The 22015-nt window shown below is 43.3% G+C and overlaps 1 protein-coding gene across 1 annotated transcript; it reads right to left on the bottom strand.

The window, feature by feature from the left end:
* Positions 1–6220: 6220 nt before the first annotated feature.
* Positions 6221–19818, bottom strand: LOC129125942 (homeobox protein CDX-1-like). Its single transcript, XM_054641654.2, has 3 exons — positions 19383–19818; positions 9643–9788; positions 6221–6475 (listed from the first exon to the last, which is right to left on the bottom strand). Exons 1-3 carry the CDS (start codon positions 19816–19818, stop codon positions 6221–6223), a joined length of 837 nt encoding a protein of 278 aa, XP_054497629.2.
* Positions 19819–22015: the final 2197 nt, after the last annotated feature.

Here is a 22015-nt window from a genome sequence, read left to right as displayed (position 1 = left end):
GTTTAGAGCTGAATGCTTGGAATTTCACGCTCAGGACTTTGTTAGGGAGCTCTGTATTGCTGATTGTTCTAATGCAGTTTTTTGGAGGTGTTACTGACCCTGTATTCAAGCTGGGTTTGCATGCACATTCATTCCTCCTACAATTCTTAGGCAGCAGTAGGGATCTTGAGGAAAGGTCAGTCAGGACATGGTTTGCTGTCAGCTAAGGGCAGTTCTGTTGGGGAAAAAACCCAACTAGTGATGAAGGAAGGCAGATGGGTTTAAAATCTTAAAATACAGCTAAAGAGGTGGCTTTTGCTTTTACTGAAGCTTCAACAAACACAAAGCTTCTGAAATTTTTATTTGCCCTTTTAAATTGGGCTTTTTTAATATACAGAACCCTACTTAGGTCTCATTTTCAGGGCTTGAAATGCAAGCACGTGCACGTGGCAGATGTGGCACAGCTCAGAGAGCTCAATGAGCAGTGCTGACCGAGCTGTTCTCACTTGCTGAGCTGAATTTTCTGGGGAAAAGGAAGAAGGGATATAGCACAATTTCAGTTCTGCCCCGTGTCTCTGATCCCTACTGGGGATCTGCTCTCCACAAGAGAGCAACAGAAGAAATAAAGATGCCAGCTGTCTGTGAAGCCTTCCTCTATGGTATTTGGTTTAATTTCATGCTCTGAAGTTTTGGTTGTTAACAAATCCTTTTGAAAAAATGATGAAAAGTGGCTGGTAGAGGGCTGATTGTATTTACCCTTCTCTCTGCCCCATTTCTGTTTTTCTAACTGCTGTGAATGACTTATCTTTAATTTCTAAATGTAAAAATGTGTTTTATTAATATATTTAATGGATAACCTGCATCAGTTCTGTCAGGAAAGAATGGTCTGAAGCTAAAGGAGGGTCTAACCATTCTGAAATTGTAATGATTGAACTTCTGCTTCCAAATCAATACTGACAGAAATGAGAGCATTCCTTCCTGCTCCACAAGCAGCTTGAATTCAGCAGGAGTTACAGAGCCTGTGTGTGAAGCCCAGGCTAAATCAATTCTTTAGCAGAAGCATGAAAATGAGCAGCAGCTCTTCGGTTGCCATTGATTTGGTGCCTTCCCCCGCAGTGCAGGGCACTGAGCTGATCCCTCCTGCCCAGGTGTGGCTGGGTGGCACTGCTGGGTGCTCCCTGTGAATCCTGCAGCCATTATTTGGTGTTGGCTTTCCTGCAGGAGGTAACAAAGCAATCGATTGCCTTCCCTGTTTGCCTGCCAGCTGCAGCTTTCTGGTGCTGCCAGCCTGGCATTTCTGCCCCACAGTTTAACTCTGGGCTTACTGTCCATGGAGGGTCTCTGCTGCCTCAGAGGGACTCTGTTGAACCTTGGTTAGCCAAGAGGTGTATCTGAATTAATCCTCTCCATTTATTGGCAGACATTTACTAACAGGGTTTTTTTTTTAGAGAATTGAAAGAATTTGTGTGCTTTGTGTATGAAAACAGCTGGCAAACACTTTCATCATAAAACCTGTGCATATTTCTTTAGCTGGTGAGTTTTGCACAATATTGTGTCCAACTAACATCCAGTGCCATCTGAAATGTGACTGTGAGTCATTTTCAGGGATGTGTCATTTCAGTGCCCCTGGACCGCCCCAGCAAACCAAACATAGGAGCTAAAAGAGAAATCTGCTTTTTCATTTTTATGGGAACATCCACAATTAATGTATTTTTGAAACTCCTCCTTGGGTAGAAGGTGACACATACCTGATGCTCTCTCATTGTCCCTTAATGATTGCATAACCCCTAAGCGGGAATTGAAGATTTTGTTTTAGAAATATAATTCTGAATTGTATATTTTGCTTAATTGCCAGAAGATTTGGTTGAAGGTGCTGTTTGCTTGATTTTTTTGTACCATCTAGATCACAGTTCTAACTGGGAAACAGGGTTTAAAGTTTAGTGAATTCCTCTGAAAATTGGATATTCCTTGATAGTTCTTTTAATCACAATTAGGATTAAGGGCTTAGATATTCCTGTGATGTAGCCTAAGGTATGCTTTTCTTCTTCAAGGCACTTCCCTAACAACCAATCAATCTTCAGAGTACTCTGCTTTAGTGTCCTGAGTTTTCAGATGTGATAAAAGTGATGAGTTATTTGATATACCCAAAGTCAGGAAGAAAGTGAGTATTAGCCTGAGGATGGCACCAGTATTTCATAACTCACAGTAAATGCACCCAAATAATTTCAGCTGATTTGTCTGCAATTTTCTGCCTCTCTTATTTTTATTTGGACAGAGTACAGCAAGTTAACAGCACTGCACAAGCTTCTTAGAGAAAAATCACCTCCTTTGGGATTTGGTGGGCAACTGTTTAAAGGATTAGAGCCCATTGGAAATACTTAACTGGAGAGGTTGCTGAGAATTCTTACAAAAAACCCTAACTACTTAAAACAGCCACTGGCATAACTAGAAGGTTAATAATCTCTAAGGTATTGCCCTGGTTTATAGATACTGCTTTTGGAGCAATAAATTTTAACCTTTGAACATGTGCTTCTGCAAATAAAATCCAGCCTTATTTTGTGTACTTAACAACTTCTGATTGGAAACACATAGCAACCTATAGCAAGCATGCTTTCAGCAAACTGGAGCAGAAATGAAGCAGATCTTCAAAGTGGTCACTTATCTTCCTCAATAACTCTTCTACATGTAAACAAGATAAACCAGGTCGTTCTGCCAGATCCCACTCTCTTTGAATGATGTTTAAATAATTTTAAAGAGAAAGATGTTGTGTTCAGAAACATTTCTTCAGGTTCTTCCTTGAAGTACTTTTTTCCTTTTAGAAATGTTAATGTGAAATTAAGCTGTGTCATGAAAATGGGATTAAAATAGGTAGCCGTGGACTTGATTCTGCAGAACCCTGGGGCCAGGCTTCTGATCACTGAGCTAGAACTAGGTCTTAACTTAGAGTATATCAGTGCAAAATACAAAGTTTCCCTCTGTATTCTTACCTTTTGAAAGTCTAAATCTGGGTTTTTTTAAATTGTTTTCTCTCTAGTCTGCAAGCACAATTCCATTTAATTGGCCAGAGTGAGGATGCTTTTCCTATTGAAGCTTTTCCAGTTCTGTTAAGTTACATATCTGTGTATATGTGAATAAGATCTCTGACATTTCCCTCTGCCAGCACAATGGCTGTGCTGTGTATTTCCAGTGGGTTCCTCTTTTGGGTAGATCCAATGGCTCTTTTTTGGGAGAGCAGTTTGCTTGCAATGCTCATTGATGAGGATGGGAAATCCCTTTTGTTCCTGTGTGCTCTTTGTCATGTTCCTCTTTTCCTACCATGTAGAAATCAGTTGAGACTTTCTGTTGCTGAACTTTGAGTTGCAGCTTTTTCCTCTCCTGTGTTACCTGTGCTGTTGGCAGCAAATGGAGCACCACTGTGACAAGAATGAGTGGGAATTTCACAATTTTACAGTGCACCTTCTCCATTTCATTGAACTCTACCTTTGTTTAGCACTGTCCTTCTTGCAAATGAAATGATGAATCCAGTTCCTAAGTAGTGAAAGCTGCTGGCTCCCTGAACCGTCCTGCTCTTCCCACACTCCTCTAATTTCTCTAAACTGATTTACCATCACTCTTCTTTGAAATTTGATTTTGCAATTCAAGAACAGACTAATCATGAAAATCTGCAGGTTCACTTGCTGCAGTAGTTGATACACATTGCAAAATGGTTATGAAAAAAGTAATTTATTTTAATGCTCTTTATATACAAGTAATTTCACATCACCAACATATTGATACTCTAATAGTACTATTTGTTATAATTAAAGAACAAACCCAAGAATGTAGTGCCTAAATGACTTAATGCTCCTAAGTCTTTTTTGCAACAGTGACAGAGAGATTTCAGGGGATACCTTGATGGAAATTACTGAGGACAGGCATCCTAAATTCCTAAACTGCTTTAGACAATGAGGGTATAACTTCCCAAATCACTTGTGTGCTCTAAAAAATTTCCCTTTGCAGACAGAAATCTTGTGCATGCAATTGGAAATCATATTGGGGAAATAAGTATCCAGATTATTGTTAAGTACTGATTACCTACTATATTCTGCTTAGTATGGAAGGGATCAGCCCTTCAGGAATTGAGACCCACATGAAAAATGCTGAGATCTTTATTTTAAGTGAAGTATTTTTTTGCGTTTTCTTCTATTAATTTGGCTTCTCAAATTTTATTAGTGTCACAATAACTCATAACACTTGACCAGATTTAAAATTGGTTGAATGCAATTATTGCATCTTTATCCATGGGCTCTGCTGTCTCAGGAAATGCAGTCACTTTTTGAAATATGCTTTTAAAAAAGATTTCTGCCCTGCTTTGCTCTATCTTTTAGGATCCAAAATGAATCTGAATGAATTTTGTCTAAAAATGAACTTGGGCCAAGATTCACAATTCCAGAATACTTTCAAAACATTTATAGTAAGATGGAAGAGTGCCATTTATAGTAAGATGGAAGAGTGCCACACACCAGTGTGTGGAGCATTGGAAATCATACCTATCAAAGCCCAAAAAATTCCAAAAAGCTCATCCCTGACCTTTGCCCTTAACATGTAGTGAGTGCAACCACCCAGCTCCAGGCTTTCCATCCATTGAGTGGGTCAAACCCATCAGCCAGGTTTGCATTTCTCAAGATGCATGTGGAAAGTCCAGGAGTGGGATCAGTACTATGGAGATCAGAGGAGCAGGAACCTTTTCGGGCACAGCTGCCTCAGCAGTGTGGGACTGATTGCCTGGGCCAAGTTTGGTGGGTTTTTGTGTCTGCAGCGGAACCAGTGGCTGTGGCTGCTCCTGGGCTCTCTTTCCCCAGGGACTCCCTGGCTTCTCCCAGACCGGAGGGCTCCTGTGCACAGGCATCCCCTTCCTGAGGGGGGCTCCTGGCCTTGTGGCACAGGCATCCCCTTCCTGAGGGGGGCTCCTGGCCTTGTGGCACAGGCATCCCCTTCCTGAGGGACCCCCGGCCTTGTGGCACAGGCATCCCCTTCCTGAGGGACCCCCAGCCTTGTGGCACAGGCATCCCCTTCCTGAGGGGGGCTCCTGACCTTGTGGCACAGGCATCCCCTTCCCGAGGGGGGCTCCTGGCCTTGTGGCACAGGCATCCCCTTCCTGAGGGACCCCCAGCCTTGTGGCACAGGCATCCCCTTCTGAGGGACCCCCAGCCTTGTGGCACAGGCATCCCCTTCCTGAGGGGGGCTCCTGGCCTTGTGGCACAGGCATCCCCTTCCTGAGGGACCCCCAGCCTTGTGGCACAGGCATCCCCTTCCTGAGGGGGGCTCCTGGCCTTGTGGCACAGGCATCCCCTTCTGAGGGACTCCCGGCCTTGTGGCACAGGCATCCCCTTCTGAGGGACCCCCAGCCTTGTGGCACAGGCATCCCCTTCTTGAGGGGGGCTCCTGGCCTTGTGGCACAGGCATCCCCTTCTGAGGGACTCCTGGCCTTGTGGCACAGGCATCCCCTTCCAAGGAACTCCCGGCCTTGTGGCACAGGCATCCCCTTCTGAGGGACTCCCGGCCTTGTGGCACAGGCATCCCCTTCTGAGGGACTCCCGGCCTTGTGGCACAGGCATCCCCTTCTGAGGGACTCCCAGCCTTGTGGCACAGGCATCCCCTTCTGAGGGACTCCCAGCCTTGTGGCACAGGCATCCCCTTCTGAGGGACTCCTGGCCTTGTGGCACAGGCATCCCCTTCTGAGGGACTCCTGGCCTTGTGGCACAGGCATCCCCTTCCAAGGAACTCCCGGCCTTGTGGCACAGGCATCCCCTTCTGAGGGACTCCCGGCCTTGTGGCACAGGCATCCCCTTCCAAGGAACTCCCGGCCTTGTGGCACAGGCATCCCCTTCTGAGGGACTCCCGGCCTTGTGGCACAGGCATCCCCTTCCCCAGGGACCCCCGGCCTTGTGGCACAGGCACCCCCTTCCTGAGGGACTGCTGGCCTTGTGGCACAGGCATCCCTTTCCTGAGGGACCCCCAGCCTTGTGGCACAGGCATCCCCTTCCTGAGGGACTCCTGGCCTTGTGGCACAGGCATCCCCTTCTGAGGGACCCCTGCAGTTCCTGGCCCTTGGAGCTCGTGCTGTGCTGCACACCTGGCGGTGCCTCTGGTTTAGTGTCCTTGAATCCTGTGTGCCCCGGGCTGGGGCACGCTGGGGACCCCCCCCGGGCCCTGTAGTGCTCCGGTGCCGGTCCGTGGGCTCGGTGCCACCGTGGCAGGCTCACTGCGAGGCCACCACCTGCTGCAGGGTCCCTCCGTGCTGCAAGGCGCCCATGGGCAGGGCGGGCGGCGGCGGCGGCGCTGGGAAGAGCGAAGCGGCCATGTCGGGGTGAGGCTGTGCCTCAGGGCCCGCCATGGGGCTCACCGAGCCGGAGTCACTCTGCAGAGAGCCCAGGCTGCTGCCGTCAAAGTGAGTCAGTTTCTTCTTCATTATTTTCCTCTCTTTGGCTCGGCGATTCTGGAACCAGATTTTCACCTGCAGAGGAGCAGAGGGAAATTGTTTTCAGTTGCTACAGGACTGAATGTGGTCCTTTGTGTATTTAGTCACAGAGTCATAGGGAAAATCAGTGGCATGAGGACCACTGGGAAAGACAGTGACAAACTGAGACAACAGAGCTGTTTGCTTGTTTTCCATACAGGTAATCTTTCCTATCTAGTAATAAAATATTTATTAATAGCTTGATAAAAAGTGAATTTTGTTTTTAGTTCTGTTATTTCTTTATGGAATGAACTCTGATTTATTAAATTTTTTGAAACAAAATTTAACACAACAGGATCTCATGTGTCCTAGTGATTGCCAAAATTATGCAAAAAGTGTTGTTACACTGAAAACTGTGTGCCTTAGTCAGGGCAAGCCAAGATCTGCTACTGGCCTATAAACGGAGGCACAAAAGCTTTCTTGATTGCATGGTGCAACTTAATTAGTGTGGAAGCCGGTGGAAATTCACTTCTGGGCAGAATTTCACCTGCAATACGCAACATTAATTCAAAATATTGTCTTAGCAGTGCCTGAGTAGCTGAGTGTTTTCTACTTCATTTGTAGATGGAGCCAGAATCTGCTGCTGCTTCCCAGACAATGCAGTGGCACCAGTGTCCCTGCCCTGTCACAGGCACACCTTGGGGAAGGCATGAAGGACCTGCTGAAGGAGGATCTTCTTCAGGGTGGGACAAGTGAGGATGTGAGCTGAACGTGAGTAATGGTCAGCTGAAAATACTGCAGAACTTGTTGAGGTGTGAAATGTTCTGTGGTCACTGGACTGGCTTTGGATGTGAATCCCCAGGGTTGGGTTTAAAGCTGTGCACTCCAGCAGTTTATCCTTGGAAGTGGCTCTGCATCATGTCTAGTCAGTGTAATAAGTCAAGCTACCTCATTCAGGTTTGTTGTGTTTTCTTGTGCAGACAGAAAGGAAACACTTCTGTCACTGTTTTCTATAACCCAAAGAGAAGAAAATCAATATTTTGCTGAGAAATATTGGCCTGTTCAGTTATTTTTTGTTAGAAACTGGACGGGGAAAGAGAATAATGATTGGAGAGGAAGTAAAACAGTGAGAGGTGATAACACCTGTGGCTACCAGGCTGCATTTTAAAAGAAAATCACTGGTGAAGCCAAACAGAACATCTTAAGGACTCTGTGACAGTCTCAGGGTGCTTCTCCTTGAGGCATTCCTATTCCATTTTACAGCTGAAGGATTCAAATACATGCAAAGCCCATGTAAATTTAATCCAGGTCTCTTTAGTCCCAGGCTGCCATCTGAGATGTTTGGCAGTTCCTTTTGTTGTCTTAGTTCTGGAATATCATTTCAGTGCCAAATTATGTTCTATTAAACCAGTCTCAAGCCTTCTCAGATCTCTTGCATTCTGACTGTGCAGAGATAATCCATTCTCATAGTTTCTCTCATACATTTGCCAAAATGTATGAAAAGATGAAACAGTGTAAAAAAACTAAACCAACATTCCAGAATTACCCTCTGGCTTCAGTGTTCTTACCTGCCTGTGAGTTGAGGTTTTTATTCTAGTTTGCTGTTAAACTAGGGAAGCAGATCTGCAGGGAGGAATTAGTAGGCCCTGCAGGGTCATGTGCCAATTATCAAATAAGTCCAAGTAAGAACAGGTCTGTAATGTCAGACGAAAAGCTGACAGGGCCAGCTGCATCTGTCTGACTTGTTCTTCACCTGTTGCCCTCCTTTCTTTCAATTCTTTTTTTTATGCAATTTTCTCTTCCCTTGAAGTCTGATTTTCTCTCTTCTTTCTCATCCTCATCATCTCCTTTATTTCTGCATCCTTCCTATGTTAACAGTGCTTCACTTTGCCTTTTTTTTTTTCTTAGATATTGCATCTTTCCTTCCTTGTTTAAACAATTTCTCTTTGTCCTTTTGAGATATTCCTTCCAGGGAAATTTGGATTTTGGCAGAGGCAGGAAAAAAGTTTTTCCAGAAAATCAATTGAAGTTTTAGGTAGTGTGCAGAGAAACTTGGGATAGAACAGTGTGTGTTCAATTGTGCTCATATTATGAAGTTTTTAAATTTGTACAAAAGGGTGGTGGTGGGAGTCTATCAGGTATTTCTTTTTAAAAAAACACTTCAGAGATGTAGGTTGTATGAACTGGAATTCATTTTGTTTTTGATATATTGATGATGATGAAGAAGAACAAATATTGCAAAAGCTGTTGCCAAGTTTCCCCAATATATACAAAGAAATAGATCACATATTTTTGTTTCTCCTCTTCAAATATACTTACAAAACATCCATCAGGAATTATCACTGAGCTAGGAAGTTTCAAGTAAATATCACTGGTTGTTTACAGAAGCAGGGCCATAATATTCAAATTCAGCATTATTAAGTCAAATTATGAATGTTTTAACAGCCAGCAAAAAGATACACGGTGTATTTTTTATACCTAGCTGAAACAACTTATTTTTTCAACAATTAAATCCTGGCATTCAGCAGCAGATTCGGGAATATTTGCAAAATGGGTGTTTGCTTCTCCCTTTCTGTAAGCTCAGCATGGGCTGTGTGAGCCAGGCTCAAGTTGGATGGACAGTGCTCCAATGGGTGGGCTCTGGACAATTCCTGCTCAGCAGAGCCCATCAAACAATAGTGAATCAGAACTAATCATGGGATTGTGTTTTGATTTCTCTTCTGGGAACAGAAGTGGAATTTGGAAGGGAGGAAATGGGGCAGGAGAAAGGAGTAGCACGTATGTAGGAAACCTTTAACAAAAGGTACAAGGCAGCCAAGGAAACAAAACAGTTCAAGTGTCCTGCCCATACTTGAGCTCATCACTTCCATCTCCACTGAGACTGACCTTGTTGCATTTGGTTCTGGAATTCCCACTGAGTTCCCAGCAGAACCAGGACTTCTGCTTTAGAAAGTTCAGCATGAAATTCTCCCTGCTGCCACAGCCCAGAGAGAAATCCAGGCAGGATTTTGGTGATGTGGTTTAGCTCGTGTTTCTCAGAATGGGAAAAAGATGGTGTGTGCATTTCCTGGGTTATTGCACAGCCCTTGATTGGGTTCTGCTGCAAAGGGAACCCAGTGCTTGGTTACTGGAGGCATGAACATTTCTGTATTTACCATACAGTTATCCCCTCAGCAGCAGTCAGAAATTCAAAGCAATGCCTGGATGGCTGATCCATACTCTACCTGTCTCTCGGAAAGCCTTAGGTTTGCAGCAAGTTCAGACTTCCTCCTGATTGTAATGTATCTGTTGTAATGAAACTCCTTCTCTAATTCTAATCTCTGATGATCTGTGTAAACCACCCGGTACTTCTCTCTCGTTCTTGTTTTACCTGTTTTGAAAGAAGAACACATTGCTTCAAGCTAGCATTTTTTCACTTTAGTACCACAAAATATCTGGCTTTACATTTGAAAATATCTGGGGGGATTTTAGGCCTGATTCTCGATGCACTTACCCAGAGTAACTCCCTTGACTGGGTTTTGATTTACAACACAAGATGTTCATACCATCAGATACTAGGTTTGCTCCTTAGTAAATAGATAATAAACTGCTTCTCGTGTTCTTTATCACCCCTGTGTTATCATTTGGGAAAGGGAAGGCATTCCTGGTAAGAATAAAGAGCCAGGAAACCTGGGTTCTGTTCCCAGCTCTGCTGCAAACATCCTGCCTGGTATTGCATTGCTCTTGTCTCTGTCCCTGCAGCTGACACTCTTACCTGCCTGTCAAGGACATTTTACTGCACAGAAAATACTGAAAGCTTCCAAAATTCCTCACTTCTTGTTGCTAGAAAAATTCCCACAACGTTGTGATTGTTACTGCAGTTTGGAGGTTGTGTTTTTCCATCAAGTCTGGCACAGTCTGCCCACGACCTGATAACAGCACAGGGAACAGTAACATAGATTTTCAGAATGACAGTTCATAAAAAAGAGAAAAGGCAAGCAATAATACTTCACAATGGGCAGGGAACTGCAGCATCTGCTGCTTTGGGAGCAGCATTGCTGCCTCTCTTCAGCTGTGGGTGCAGCTGAGTGGAGCAGACACGGCTCAGCAGCATCCAGGGCATTAAAAGGCAATGGCAGATGACAGGAGCCAGGGAACACAGATGCAAGGAGCTGAAATTTTATGGGTTCCATACGGGGTCATTTCTGAGGACAGAATGTGTGGCTGCTCTGAAAGAAGGCTGAGAATGGAAAAGGCTGCTGCTGGCTCCCTTCCTCTGTGGTTTATGATTTAGGGAATCAATATATTGGAGATCAGCACCTGCTTAAAGCCAAAGCCTGAGGGCTTCCCACATTTTTAACAAATTGGATTATTGTTGTTTTAAGACCAGTGTTATCATCTCTGCTGACCACAATCTTACAGTTTTTTGGTGCTTCCTTGTTTACCTGTGTTTATATGGACATTCCTTCAGATGTGCATATTTAGCCAGTGAATTGTCTGGGACAGGGAATATATTTTCAGTATTTTTTTGCTCTGTATTCCATTGTGGTGCTGGAGGTTGTGAAACTGTGTCCTCAGTGGTCCCTGCAGCAGAAGAACCCCCTCAGGTTCAGGTTGTCCCAGGTGATGCACAGAACTCAGGTGTTTGTACCTGTACACATCTGCTGTTGATGCAGGTGTTGTGTGGCTTTGCACAGCAGCTCCTGTTTGCTTACAGAGCTTTTTCTGACAAGGTTACAGGGATGCCCCAAAAAACAGGTGCCACAAGCTCCTAACAATTACAGTCTAATAGTAGTTAATTTTGAATGGGGTGAAATCGATTCTCAGGCATGGATTGGTAACATTTTAGTGTCTGAGTAGATCCCCATGGCACAGAGCCCCAGAGCCAGCAGCTTTCCCTGGCTGGAGAGAGGAGCTGCAGGGGCCATGTCTCAGTGCTGCCAAAGGCCTATTCCTACCCAGCTCCTCCTTCCCACTCCCCTTCATAGCTCCCAAAGCAGAATTCAGGCTACAGGACTACAGCAGAATCTTGGGTTAATGTTTTTCCCCCATCTGTGGAGGGAGATGTGGTGTTTCTTTGTTTTTTATAGAACAAATTTAAAGTTAGCATTGCTTTCCACTTGCCATGCACACCATATAGGGTCACTTTTGCCTCTTCCAGTATTTGACAGTCAGGACTTTGCTCTTTCTAAGAATTTTTGGCTCACCAACCTATTGCTTGCATTAGAAATTTCTTCAGGTTCTGCTCCTCTTTGTACTATTTGTATAGATCCCAGAGCCAGAGTTGGTGAGCATCCTGGGCAGTGCAATGCTGTAAATAAATCCTTTTATAGCCTGCATGGGGATGGTTCTGGCTCACCCTACAAGACAGGGGTTCCCTAGGACTCTCCCCAGGCTTGTAGAACCAAAGCTTCATCACAATTTGATCCTTCAGCTCCCATGCTCCAGCCCTGGGGAACATCCATAGTGCCTTTACAATGCTCTGGGCATCATCCAACCCTTCTTAAGGCCATCAGCCTGCTAACTTGGAATATTTCAATAGGGAAAATAGGTGTGGGATTGCTCCTTAGGCTGTGGCTTCTGCTCAGTCCTTTGTCTCAAATCTGTTACCTGGCTGTGAAGGTGCTGCCTGCTGGGGAAGATGTGCAGGACATTCTCATTCCCTGGCATTTCCACCTCTGTGGAACTGCAGTGGAAGCAGAATTTTACACTGATAATCCAGTGAAAAACGCTGCTAATTTTAGAACATTAAGGTAAGAATTGTTGAGTCTCTAAGGAACAGCAGTGATTCAGTTCAGTCCACATAAATACCAGGACATTTGTTTTCTTTCACTGGAAGTGTAAATTGTTTGTTTAACATATGGTAACCTGTGGTGCTTTAATGCCTCACTTGATATTTTTTAACTTTTGATCTCTTTAACTGGTAGTTTGGTTAAGGGTTTTTTTCCTCTTCAAATGAGACTTTGGGGTCATTCTACGGGACAAAATGTTTAACATGGTTCCTTAGTGTCCTTTGTGTTGTTAAGATGGAGTACACAAAAGAGCAACAAGGTGATCTTATCTTGACCTCTGTTCTCATTCAGAAGGCACAGACAAATATCAAATGTTCTTCTATTGCCAAAACAAGGTGGTAAACTTCAAGAAAAACCTTCCTGTTTCTGGTTTTAAGTGCTTAAACCCTTACTACCTGAATAGCAGAGGGTTGTGGTGTTTTGGGGTTTTTTGGGGGGGGGTAGGGTTTTTTGTTTGTTTATGTTTTGTTTTGTTTTTTTCTTTTTAGAAGAAGAAATTAAATGTACATGGAAAACAGAATTTTCTCCCATAAGATCTTTTTTTTCATGTACAAGTAGCTCTCAGGTTTTTTAGTGGAATTGATAATATCTGAATTCTTTTTGAAGGAAGATTGGGAGCTTTGGCATCTAATTTCTTTCTTAAAGTTAAGTAAATAATGTAGAAAGTAAAAAAGCAAAAGTAAGGAAATTCTGAGAAATGCTCTGAGAAAAATTCTCTGATGTGTCAAATAAACCTTGTCTTTAATAATTTGATTTTTTTTTTTAATGTATGGAGTAATACTGTGAGAGACAAGAGACAGTGGGAGCTGAGATCTGCCAGAGTCTTCCAAGAGACACTTTCAGCTCTGGCAGAGCCATGTTTTAGTTTGTTAGGCCTTTACTCTCCTTGATGTCAGTGAGAGTCTTCCTACTGCCTCTGTGGGATGCTGGGCTGGAATTAGTCTGCACATGGCATTTCCTTTCAAAGGCAAAGCACACTTTTATTTGCCAGAGTTAACAAACAGCAGCAACAGAATCCATCCCTAAACAGTTTGGGGCTTCAGCTTCTGAATTCCAGCTGTTGGAGCAGATCCACTCCAGTGTGTTCTGCAGACCTACTGGTTTTAATTTCAATTGCATTTTATTTCCAGGAGAAATATTACCTGAGTTCAATTTGAGGTGGGACTGGTGGATTCACCCCATAGATGGTGGGAGGATGTTCTTCACTTCTCGGGACATAATGGCACAATTCAATGATGCAATGATAAAAGTCCTTGTAATAATCCAATTCTCGAATGGAATCCTGCAGATTTTCCTCACTTAGGTGAGTGAAATAGCCAACATTTGACTTTGTACCATATTAATTAATCTATCTTTTATTAGTGACAGGTTAAAATTACAGTCAGCAGTACTGGGTCAGTTCTGTAGGGAATATGTTCTGGCATGGACAGTCCCACCATGGAATTGTGGTTGGAGAGGTTATTGGTGCTTGGGTGGAAGAGAAATGAAACAAAAGGGCTTTGAAGCAGCCACCTTTGCAGCCTGCCTGCCTTTGTGCTGGGGGAGTGGATTTCCTGGGTTTAATGAGCTATATAAGAAGAGGGAGTTTTGTCAAAACCCTTTTTGCACTAGTGCCTACTGAGGAGTGCCTTTGGAGCAGCAAGAAATCCGAGATTTCAGAGCTGGAAATCTTTTTGTGGGATATACTTGAACAATGCTGCTCCATCACACCCACTCTGGCAATTTTTGACTGGCCAAGTTTTGAGTTGGGGGAAGGGAACAGCTTTCCCATTGGTCATAAAATTCACAGAGTATTTCTTCTGAAGACAATAAAGCTGGGAGAAGGCCTCTTTATTTGCTGTGAAAATCATCACCCTTTCCGGCAATATAACTCCTGAAGAAAAGAGGGAGAAGGAAGAGACAAGGCTGCATATCAAAGCAAAGAGAAGTGTTAAAAGGGTCTGTTGCCTCAATATGACAGATAGGCCTCAAAACCTCAGACAATGTAGGCCAGGAAAGGAAAAAAAAAACCCCACCATCGACCTCACAACTTGTTTACAAAGCAAAATAAATTAGCATTAGAACCAGCCCTGGGCCCTCTTTCTGAGCCTCCTCTCTTCACTTTTCAGGAATATTCTGCAGGCACTGAAACCAGCATCATAAACCAGCATCTTTCATAAAATCAGAAGCTGCCTGAAGATGTCCTAGGATAGGATAGTGTGGGATTTCTGTGGGATTGCTGACAAAGCGTTGCAGCCTGGATTCCAGGGTTTAACAGTGTTTCAGAGGAAGTTATGGCTGTCCTTGGTGACTGGATGTTACCTTAAATCATCCCAGAAATGTCAAACAGCTTCTGGCCTGAGGATATGCTCTGTTCCCACCTGCATCTCTCTGTTACTTTAGTATTAAAAAACTTATGCTAATTTTTGAGTTTATAGCGGTACAGACTGACAGAGATCAGGCCTCAGTTTTGTTTAGGACTCTAACTACTTATGTATTTTAAAAGTGTAGGAAAAGTAAAGGGCAAACTCTCTCTGACTTAAGTCGGTAATTTCACTGAATTAATTAAAACTGTGAAGCAAAAGTAATTTTAAATAATGTTTGAAGACAAACATTGTGCTGCACATGATGTTCTGTAAAGCTAAATTAAAAAAACCCCACCAGCCACTGTATTAGAAAATGTGACATAGATCAAATCTTATATAATATTCCTGCCAGAAACCTTGGTGTGATAAATAGGTGTCCTGGCCCTGTGCATTACTGCAAAGTTAGGTGCTAAAGGTTTGTGAAACTCGGTGTAATTCTGTGTTTGTATTTTCTGCTACATTTCTCTCATCTCTTCTTTTATACATGCTCAGATTGTTCATGCTGAAAAAACAGAATAGAATCATAGAACTGAAACCTTTCAACAGACTTGAATTTTCCCTTCTGTTTTCAATTTTGAATATGTTCTGCTATTCTGGAATAAAGCTCATTGGCCAATTTCTGGTTTTCCCTTTGCTAGTGTAAACTTTTCTCTTCTTCTTCATTTACAGAAGGAATTGCATCCAAAGCAGAGTCATTTTTATTCTCTTTAAGCAATGACTGGACAGTCAGAAGCACTGGACCTGCAGAAAATGTCAGTGGATTTCTGAGTGGCAAACCAGGGAAATCCCATTGCCAATGACTATAGACTGAAAGGAAAGTGATTAACTGAGATTTTTCCCAAGTGTTGTGTGTTCTTTAGCATTCAGCATCTTACAGGAATGGCCTCTAAGGAGGCTTGTTCCTCTTCCTTCCATTTGAGGGAATATAACTCCTTCCTTCAAAGACTAAGTGTGGTACATTTACAGTGCAGTCCTCCTGTCATCAGCAGCAGCAAACTGTCTTTAGTGTCTGCAGAGTGAATTTTTACTGAGGAAGAATGATAGGAGAGTTGTCATCTACAGGAAAAATCTCTCCTCTGAATCAGTTCACCTGTTTCAAAACGTGTCCCCACCCGGTTTTATGGTAACACAAGTGCAGATCTTAAGGTGCACTTTCAGCTTTGTGAGCAAATTCTCCTGGGAGTTCCCTGCTCAAACTCAGTGTTTTGGGCACACTTTTACCACAGGTGTGTGTTGTTTTCTCACACAGTCATAAAGTCAAGTCTACTCCTGTGTGAGTGATGACACAGCTCCATAAAAGTCCTGAAATCAACAGGACGAGATTTGTAGCTTCTTCTAAGGTGGTTTTATTCTACTTTCTCTCAAAGAATTTGCCTGTAATTATGTCTTTTGTGTGTGTGGAATTTCCACCTCACATTTCTATCTGTGGCTTTGTTCTGTTCTGTGTTACAATTGCTCCAGCAGTCCTGGCTGTGCTCACCCTCTCCAAGGAGAGGTTGAGGAGACAGGAGCAGTGTAAGGGTTGGAGTAGAGTCTTTTCTCTGGGTGTTTGTGGCTGAAAATCCTGAGTGCTCAGAGCTTCCCCTTCAAGTGTTCTGAGCCAAAACACATTGGCTTTTTCCTGAGGAGTGCAGAGACAGGGCCCTGGACTCTACATACTCTGTATTGATCCAATCCCTGCAGTGCCAAGGCAGGGACAGACACTCAGCCCTCCTTCAGTCAGAGAAAGAAGGATGCATGAAAGCCTCAGCAGGACTTTTCTGCAGGAAATGTGTTCTAGTAGTATTAAATCAGGGTGATAATCTCACTCTAAATAATGAAGTCTTCTGGAGGTTTCAGATACCCTCACAAATTTCACTTTACATCATTTACACTTTACATGGTTCTACACTGATGTTGTTTTTAAAGTTACAGAGTAAAACTTGAAATATTTCTTTGTTTCAGGTTAGTTGTGTAGATAACAGTATCAAAAGAGCTGGAGGGCACGAGGCAGTGGTAGAAATTGCAATAAAGTGTTTTGTCTGTCATCTGTCAGGACATGAGGCTGCAAAGCAGCACTAAGAGAAGATAACCATGAAATCTCTGGAGATGGGAATGCCATGGATTCAGGGCCTTGTTTCTGTAGCTGCTCCAAGTCAGACTGCTCAAAGTGAGTGAGCCTTTGGCAAGAATCTCTTCCAGCCTTAAAGGGACAAGATTGCAGGAACATTTCTTGCACACTTCTGAGAATATCTTGAAAAATTACTTGCTTTAATAATTATTGTTTTCCCAGTGAAATATTATTGGTAGTGTTAGTATTGATAATTAGTGCTTTTGCAGAATTATCATTAATTTTGGAATAAATACCAAAATCAGTTTGTCTGAATGATCACTGTTGTGATCACCTCAGGTAAGTCTGAGCCTCATTGTTTTCATCATTAAGAACAGTGGTCTGTATCTATTCACAGGGAATAAGGAAAGCTAATAAATAATAAGTGTGATTCCTTCATTCTTGCAACACTAGACCTTTAATGAAATTCCCAAAGGCTTTGTAAAGAGACAGAAGGATAATGCTCAGTGAACAGAGACAGCTTTAAGGATGTGAAAAGAATTGGATTCAATCTAAGAAAATTCTGAGGGGTTTGATCATGATACAGCAAACAACATTTGCAGTGAGCCTGCTCACACCCCTGAAATCACTGCAAAACCTGCATGTACAGAACCAGACTCACTCAGGTGCTTTCCCAAAGGAAAATATTTTAAAGTTATTTCATTTTTTGGGAAACCATGAAGGACAGCAGTGCCCTTGCTTTTAAACAGAAAAGACAGAGGATAAGGAGTGAAGGGAGAGAAAGGAACCAAGTCCAGTGGAACAGATCTGCTGGCACTGAGCCTGCCTGGCCTAGCAGAAATACTGATATATAGAAGAGGGAAAGAAGCAGCAGGAGAATTCCTCCTCTGGATTTTTTCCCTAAAGCAGCACTCAGTAGCTTTTAAATGTAGCCTTCCACTGGCCCATGGGCATTTGGGAGGCTCTGTTCCATGGCCTGCTGATTTCTCCAGTTCTGGACACAGATATGCTCAGTATCTTGTTAGACCACTCCAGAAAGGAGACACTCCCAGCTCTTCTGGGAATGCCCTGACCTTTGCAGGTTGAAATTTGGAAAGTTAGAAATCTCTAAGTTGTTCTTGAGCAGCAGTTAGAATGTGATATTTTATATTATGTATATATATATATATATATCTCTATATGTGTGTGTGCTGCATCAATCTGTCCCAGTGTCCCACTAGTAAAGGGACAGCACAGAACAAATCAGGTTTTGCTCCCTTGGTGTGAATCCACAGGAGCACAAAGCAGGTAAGGAAGGGATGAGGAGCAGTGCCTTTTTTGAGCAAGGGTTCTGCCATCTGTAAATCCCACAATTAGTGAGCAATATTTTTGCCCTTGTAAGGACTCCTCAAAAGTAAGCTGCAAGTTTTTTTTTTTTCAAAACAGGCCCTCTTTTGTTTTTTCTTGGATAATATTCAGTGAAGAACAAATAAGATTTTAAAAATACAAACTTTTTCATTCCCCCAAAAAAATTCTTATTCACACAGAGCAACAGCCTGTTCTGATTGCTCTATTGAATTCTGTGGACTCTCCATGAACTAAAGTTGTGTTCAGCAGGAGTGAGCAGGACTCTGCCCATACAAATTAGATGCATTCTTTTAATACAGACAACTTTTCTATGCAGTTGCTTTCAATTCTCTAATGTCTGTTTTAAGTAATTGCTTTTCTGCCAGAGATTGATTCAGTCCCTGCTTTGAAGACTTTTATTTACAGGCAGGTGTGGAGGGAGGGAGAGAAAGAGAAGGAACCTTCCTGGGATGCAGCACTGAAATACTGGGAGCATCTCTTTAGGGGAGGAATCGAGCATCCCTAATTTCTACTGATCTCAGTGCATGTCAAAGCTGCTCAGCACCTCAGAGGATCAAATACTTTCATAGAGCAGATTATGTCTCTGTTCTTTTCAGGCAGTTTCCCCTCTTTTTCTACTCCCCTTTCTAGTTTAATATTTTTTCATATACAGGGTGCAGATTTTTGTTTTAGGGATGCTCAGTGTTTATCTTTTTCTCTTGTTCCTCCTCCCAATCAAACAGAACCTTTCCCTCAAGCTTCATGGCTTATTTTTGCTGCTTAAATACAATTGAAGAATTGTTTTGTACTCCTTGACTGTCATGCAGCAGAGCCTAATCTGTGGCTGTATTACCAGGCTGTGTTACCATGGATCTTTGTATTCCTGCATATTCTGAGAGCTGCTACTACAAAGTGAAGCAAGCCTTTCCTTATCATCCCTGTTTTTAAAGCATTGACTCATTGTGTGATCTTGCAGGTCTCATTTCAGTGTTCTGAGGTTTGGAGGGGTTGTTTCTGGTAGAAAGCCTTACTGCCAACCCCCTGCTGTGCATGTTTTACTTGAACTTTTCCTAGGTACTCCAAAACTTGAGGAAAGTAAGCAAAGAATAGGTGGTTGTGAATATAATACTTCCTATTCCATCCCAATCTATAGAACTCCTACGAAAAGCAACTATTGGATATCACAAACTTTAAAAACATAACTGAAGTGGGAAATGAAAGGACACTGCTTTTCACCTCCCACAGGATTAAAGGTCAAGCAAGAAACACAAGAAATAATCAACTGACCAAACCCAGCATCCAGTAACTGAACCAATATTTAACCACTAGCAAGAGAATCCTTCAGAGCAATCAGGATCTATCTTTAATAATCTGAATCCTTCCCTCTGAACAGGCAACCTGGCAAAACCCCCCCAATGACACAACAACAAGCAAAAATCTCTTCTCAGCACAAAACCTCCGTGCTCTCCTACCTGTGGACGTGGACTGCACGGTTTTCCTCATCCACTCATAAGAGCTGTGCCTTTGGCTGTTGGGAGAGATTTGCTGGGCATGAATTGTATCTACAGGAGGTAAGGGCGCAGCAGCAGCAGCGGGGTGCAGGGAGCTGTAGTCAGCAGAGCCGTAGGAGCCCTGGCCAGGGGACGAGCCATTGATGTGGGCAGCGGGCGCGGCGCTGGAAGGGCCTGGGCCGTAGGCGCTCCAGTCCTCGCGCTGGGGGCCGTAGTGGGAGCCCCAGGCGGGCGCCGGCTGCCCGTGGCTGTCCAGGGCTGCCACGGGGTGGTATCCCATGTAGTCGGAGTAGGACGGGGCAGACACGAAGTTCTGCACGGGCAGGCTGTTGTTGGTGCACCTTGCAGGTCCTGGATACATGCTGCTGTCCTTATCCAGCAGATAGCTCACGTACATGATGCTCACAGCCTGCCTTTGTCTTGCTGGGACATCCTGCTCCTCGCAGGGTTTGTTTGATCTCCCTTCCCCTCCTCTTTCTTTCTCTCTTTTCTAGCCCAGCCTGGCTCTATAAATGACTCCTGCTAGCCCTGATGTCCCTTTACTACACATGATTAACAATGGTTTTACCAGGTGCTGGTGGTAACAGTTTACTAAGGTCCTGCCTGATGTCACAGATAACTGCCTGCCCCAAAATTACATTTGCATTCAAATGAAGGGCTGCCCATGCAGGCAACCCCACCTTGCTGCTAGTTCCAGTGCTTCCTTTCTCACAGATCTTTATGTATTGCCAGCCCCGTTCTTTACTTTGAGAATGTGGTTTGAAATCTCGTGGTCTTCCAGCAGAGCTGAGTAGGTTGTTAACCATAACTGTTCAGGCAGTAGAAGTTGTATTTTTCTTGAGCAGTGCATGTCAGGATCTCACTTCAGGGACTCAGTTAGAGTTACTCAAAGCCTGGTGGCTGCTGGTCCAGTAGTAGTTCTGCTCCAATGTGCTCTTTTTTTTTAAAGCTAAAACCAAAGGAGCAGTTCAGTTTTTAACAGCAGCTCTTACAGAGCTCCTCACATGAGCACTCTTCTTGACTTCAGCTCTTCATCTGTGTGGGAGAGCACTTAGAAACCACAGTAATCCTGGTGATTTTACCATTACAAAGGATATACAAGAAGTCTCATAGTCATTTTGAGCATTTGTTCATACGAATAGTCTTGTTGATGTTAGCAAGCTATTCATGAGCTGGCTGCTTGCCACAGTGATTGAAGTTCCTCTATTCTAACCTCCAACGTTCACAGAAAGGGAATCTGTTATTGAGAGAATGCAGAATTTGTCACTTTCCCTGTGCTTATGTCTTGGTTGTGATATTGAAATGAGTGATAGTTTTCCCTGAAGGTTTTTTTTGTTCTCATTGCTGTGCTTCTTCACAATAAGTAACACCTTTTCTTGGAAATATGGGAACAAATTATAGCTTTTTAGCTCAGGAAAGCAGTTTCCTAACTTTCAGGAGCAATCTTATGTTTGTGAGTAACAAATCCCTATGAGATCTGTAACCAGGAGCAAGGAGAGAAAGTGTGGATTTCTTTTTTTAAACGAGGTCGATACCTTAGCATTGTCTCTTAATGGGAGTTCACCCTGCTTTCCTTCCTGTTCCTTTAATGATGTGATACTTAATTGCACCTTTATTAATGATTCAACTTGTTAAAAGGAGTTTTTCCTTAAACAGGTGCAAAGTATAATGAGTTTTTTCTTTGTTCAGAGGTGTATTTTTTCTCGGAGTCTTTTGCACTTTAACACCATTTAAGCTTCCAGGTTCTCGGAGGAAGGAATCACTTTGCACACCTGACAGCACCGTTGTTTCCTTTAGTGAGAGAGGGGTGTCCTTAGGCTGCATTCACAGTGTGCCTTGGGGAGGGACTTGTGCAAAAAGCTTTTTTGACTGGTAATCTCAAAAACACAGCTACCTGCTCAGAGTATTTCAGATTTTCCTGCTGTGCAATTGGGTAAAATTTGTGCTCTTTTGCTTGTTTGCTTGTTTTTGGGGGCTGATGTTTTGCTGCTGTAATTGCTGAAAGGTATTTTAAAAATCATTAGGTGGTGGGAAGTTGCCAGAAGCTGTTTCTGCTGCTTGCATATGTGAGCTTACTCGCTTGCAATTTGCACATCTGTGACAGCTGGCCACTCAAAATTACCCAGCAGAGCTGCTGGGAAGGACTTCTCAAATCCAGGGAAGGCAGTGATCATGGATCTGAACTGCTTCATTCTGCTGCAGCAAAATAAATCACAGTTGTCCAGTTTAGAATTAGGTGTCTCTGAACAGCCTGTCTGCAGTTAAAGTGGGATTTTAATGTACTGGGATCTTCCTATTTTTTAACTCCAGTGTTTATCTCCCTTCTCAAATTTAGAGCACTGTGGTTGCTCAGTAGCTCTTGAGTGCTGAAATAGTTACAAAGAAAGATTCTTTACATCCTTTTGTTGTAAGTTGATTTCATTTCCTTTCTTCCTCTTCAAAACTGTTGAAGCCTCATCTTTGTAGGAATTTCAGTGCCTCTCCTGAGTGCAGGTGTAGCAATAAATCAGCCAGAGGAAGAAGCAGCATTTGCTGCTTTACTGGAGCCCTCCAGCTGTCTGCAAAATGTTCTAATTATGTTCATTCAAGGAAAC

The sequence above is a fragment of the Agelaius phoeniceus genome, chromosome 14, assembly GCF_051311805.1.
Source record: "Agelaius phoeniceus isolate bAgePho1 chromosome 14, bAgePho1.hap1, whole genome shotgun sequence".
Classification (NCBI taxonomy): Eukaryota; Metazoa; Chordata; class Aves; order Passeriformes; family Icteridae; genus Agelaius; species Agelaius phoeniceus.
The sequence above is the reverse complement of the archived record's forward strand: the minus strand, read 5'-3'. Positions and strand labels throughout refer to the sequence as shown.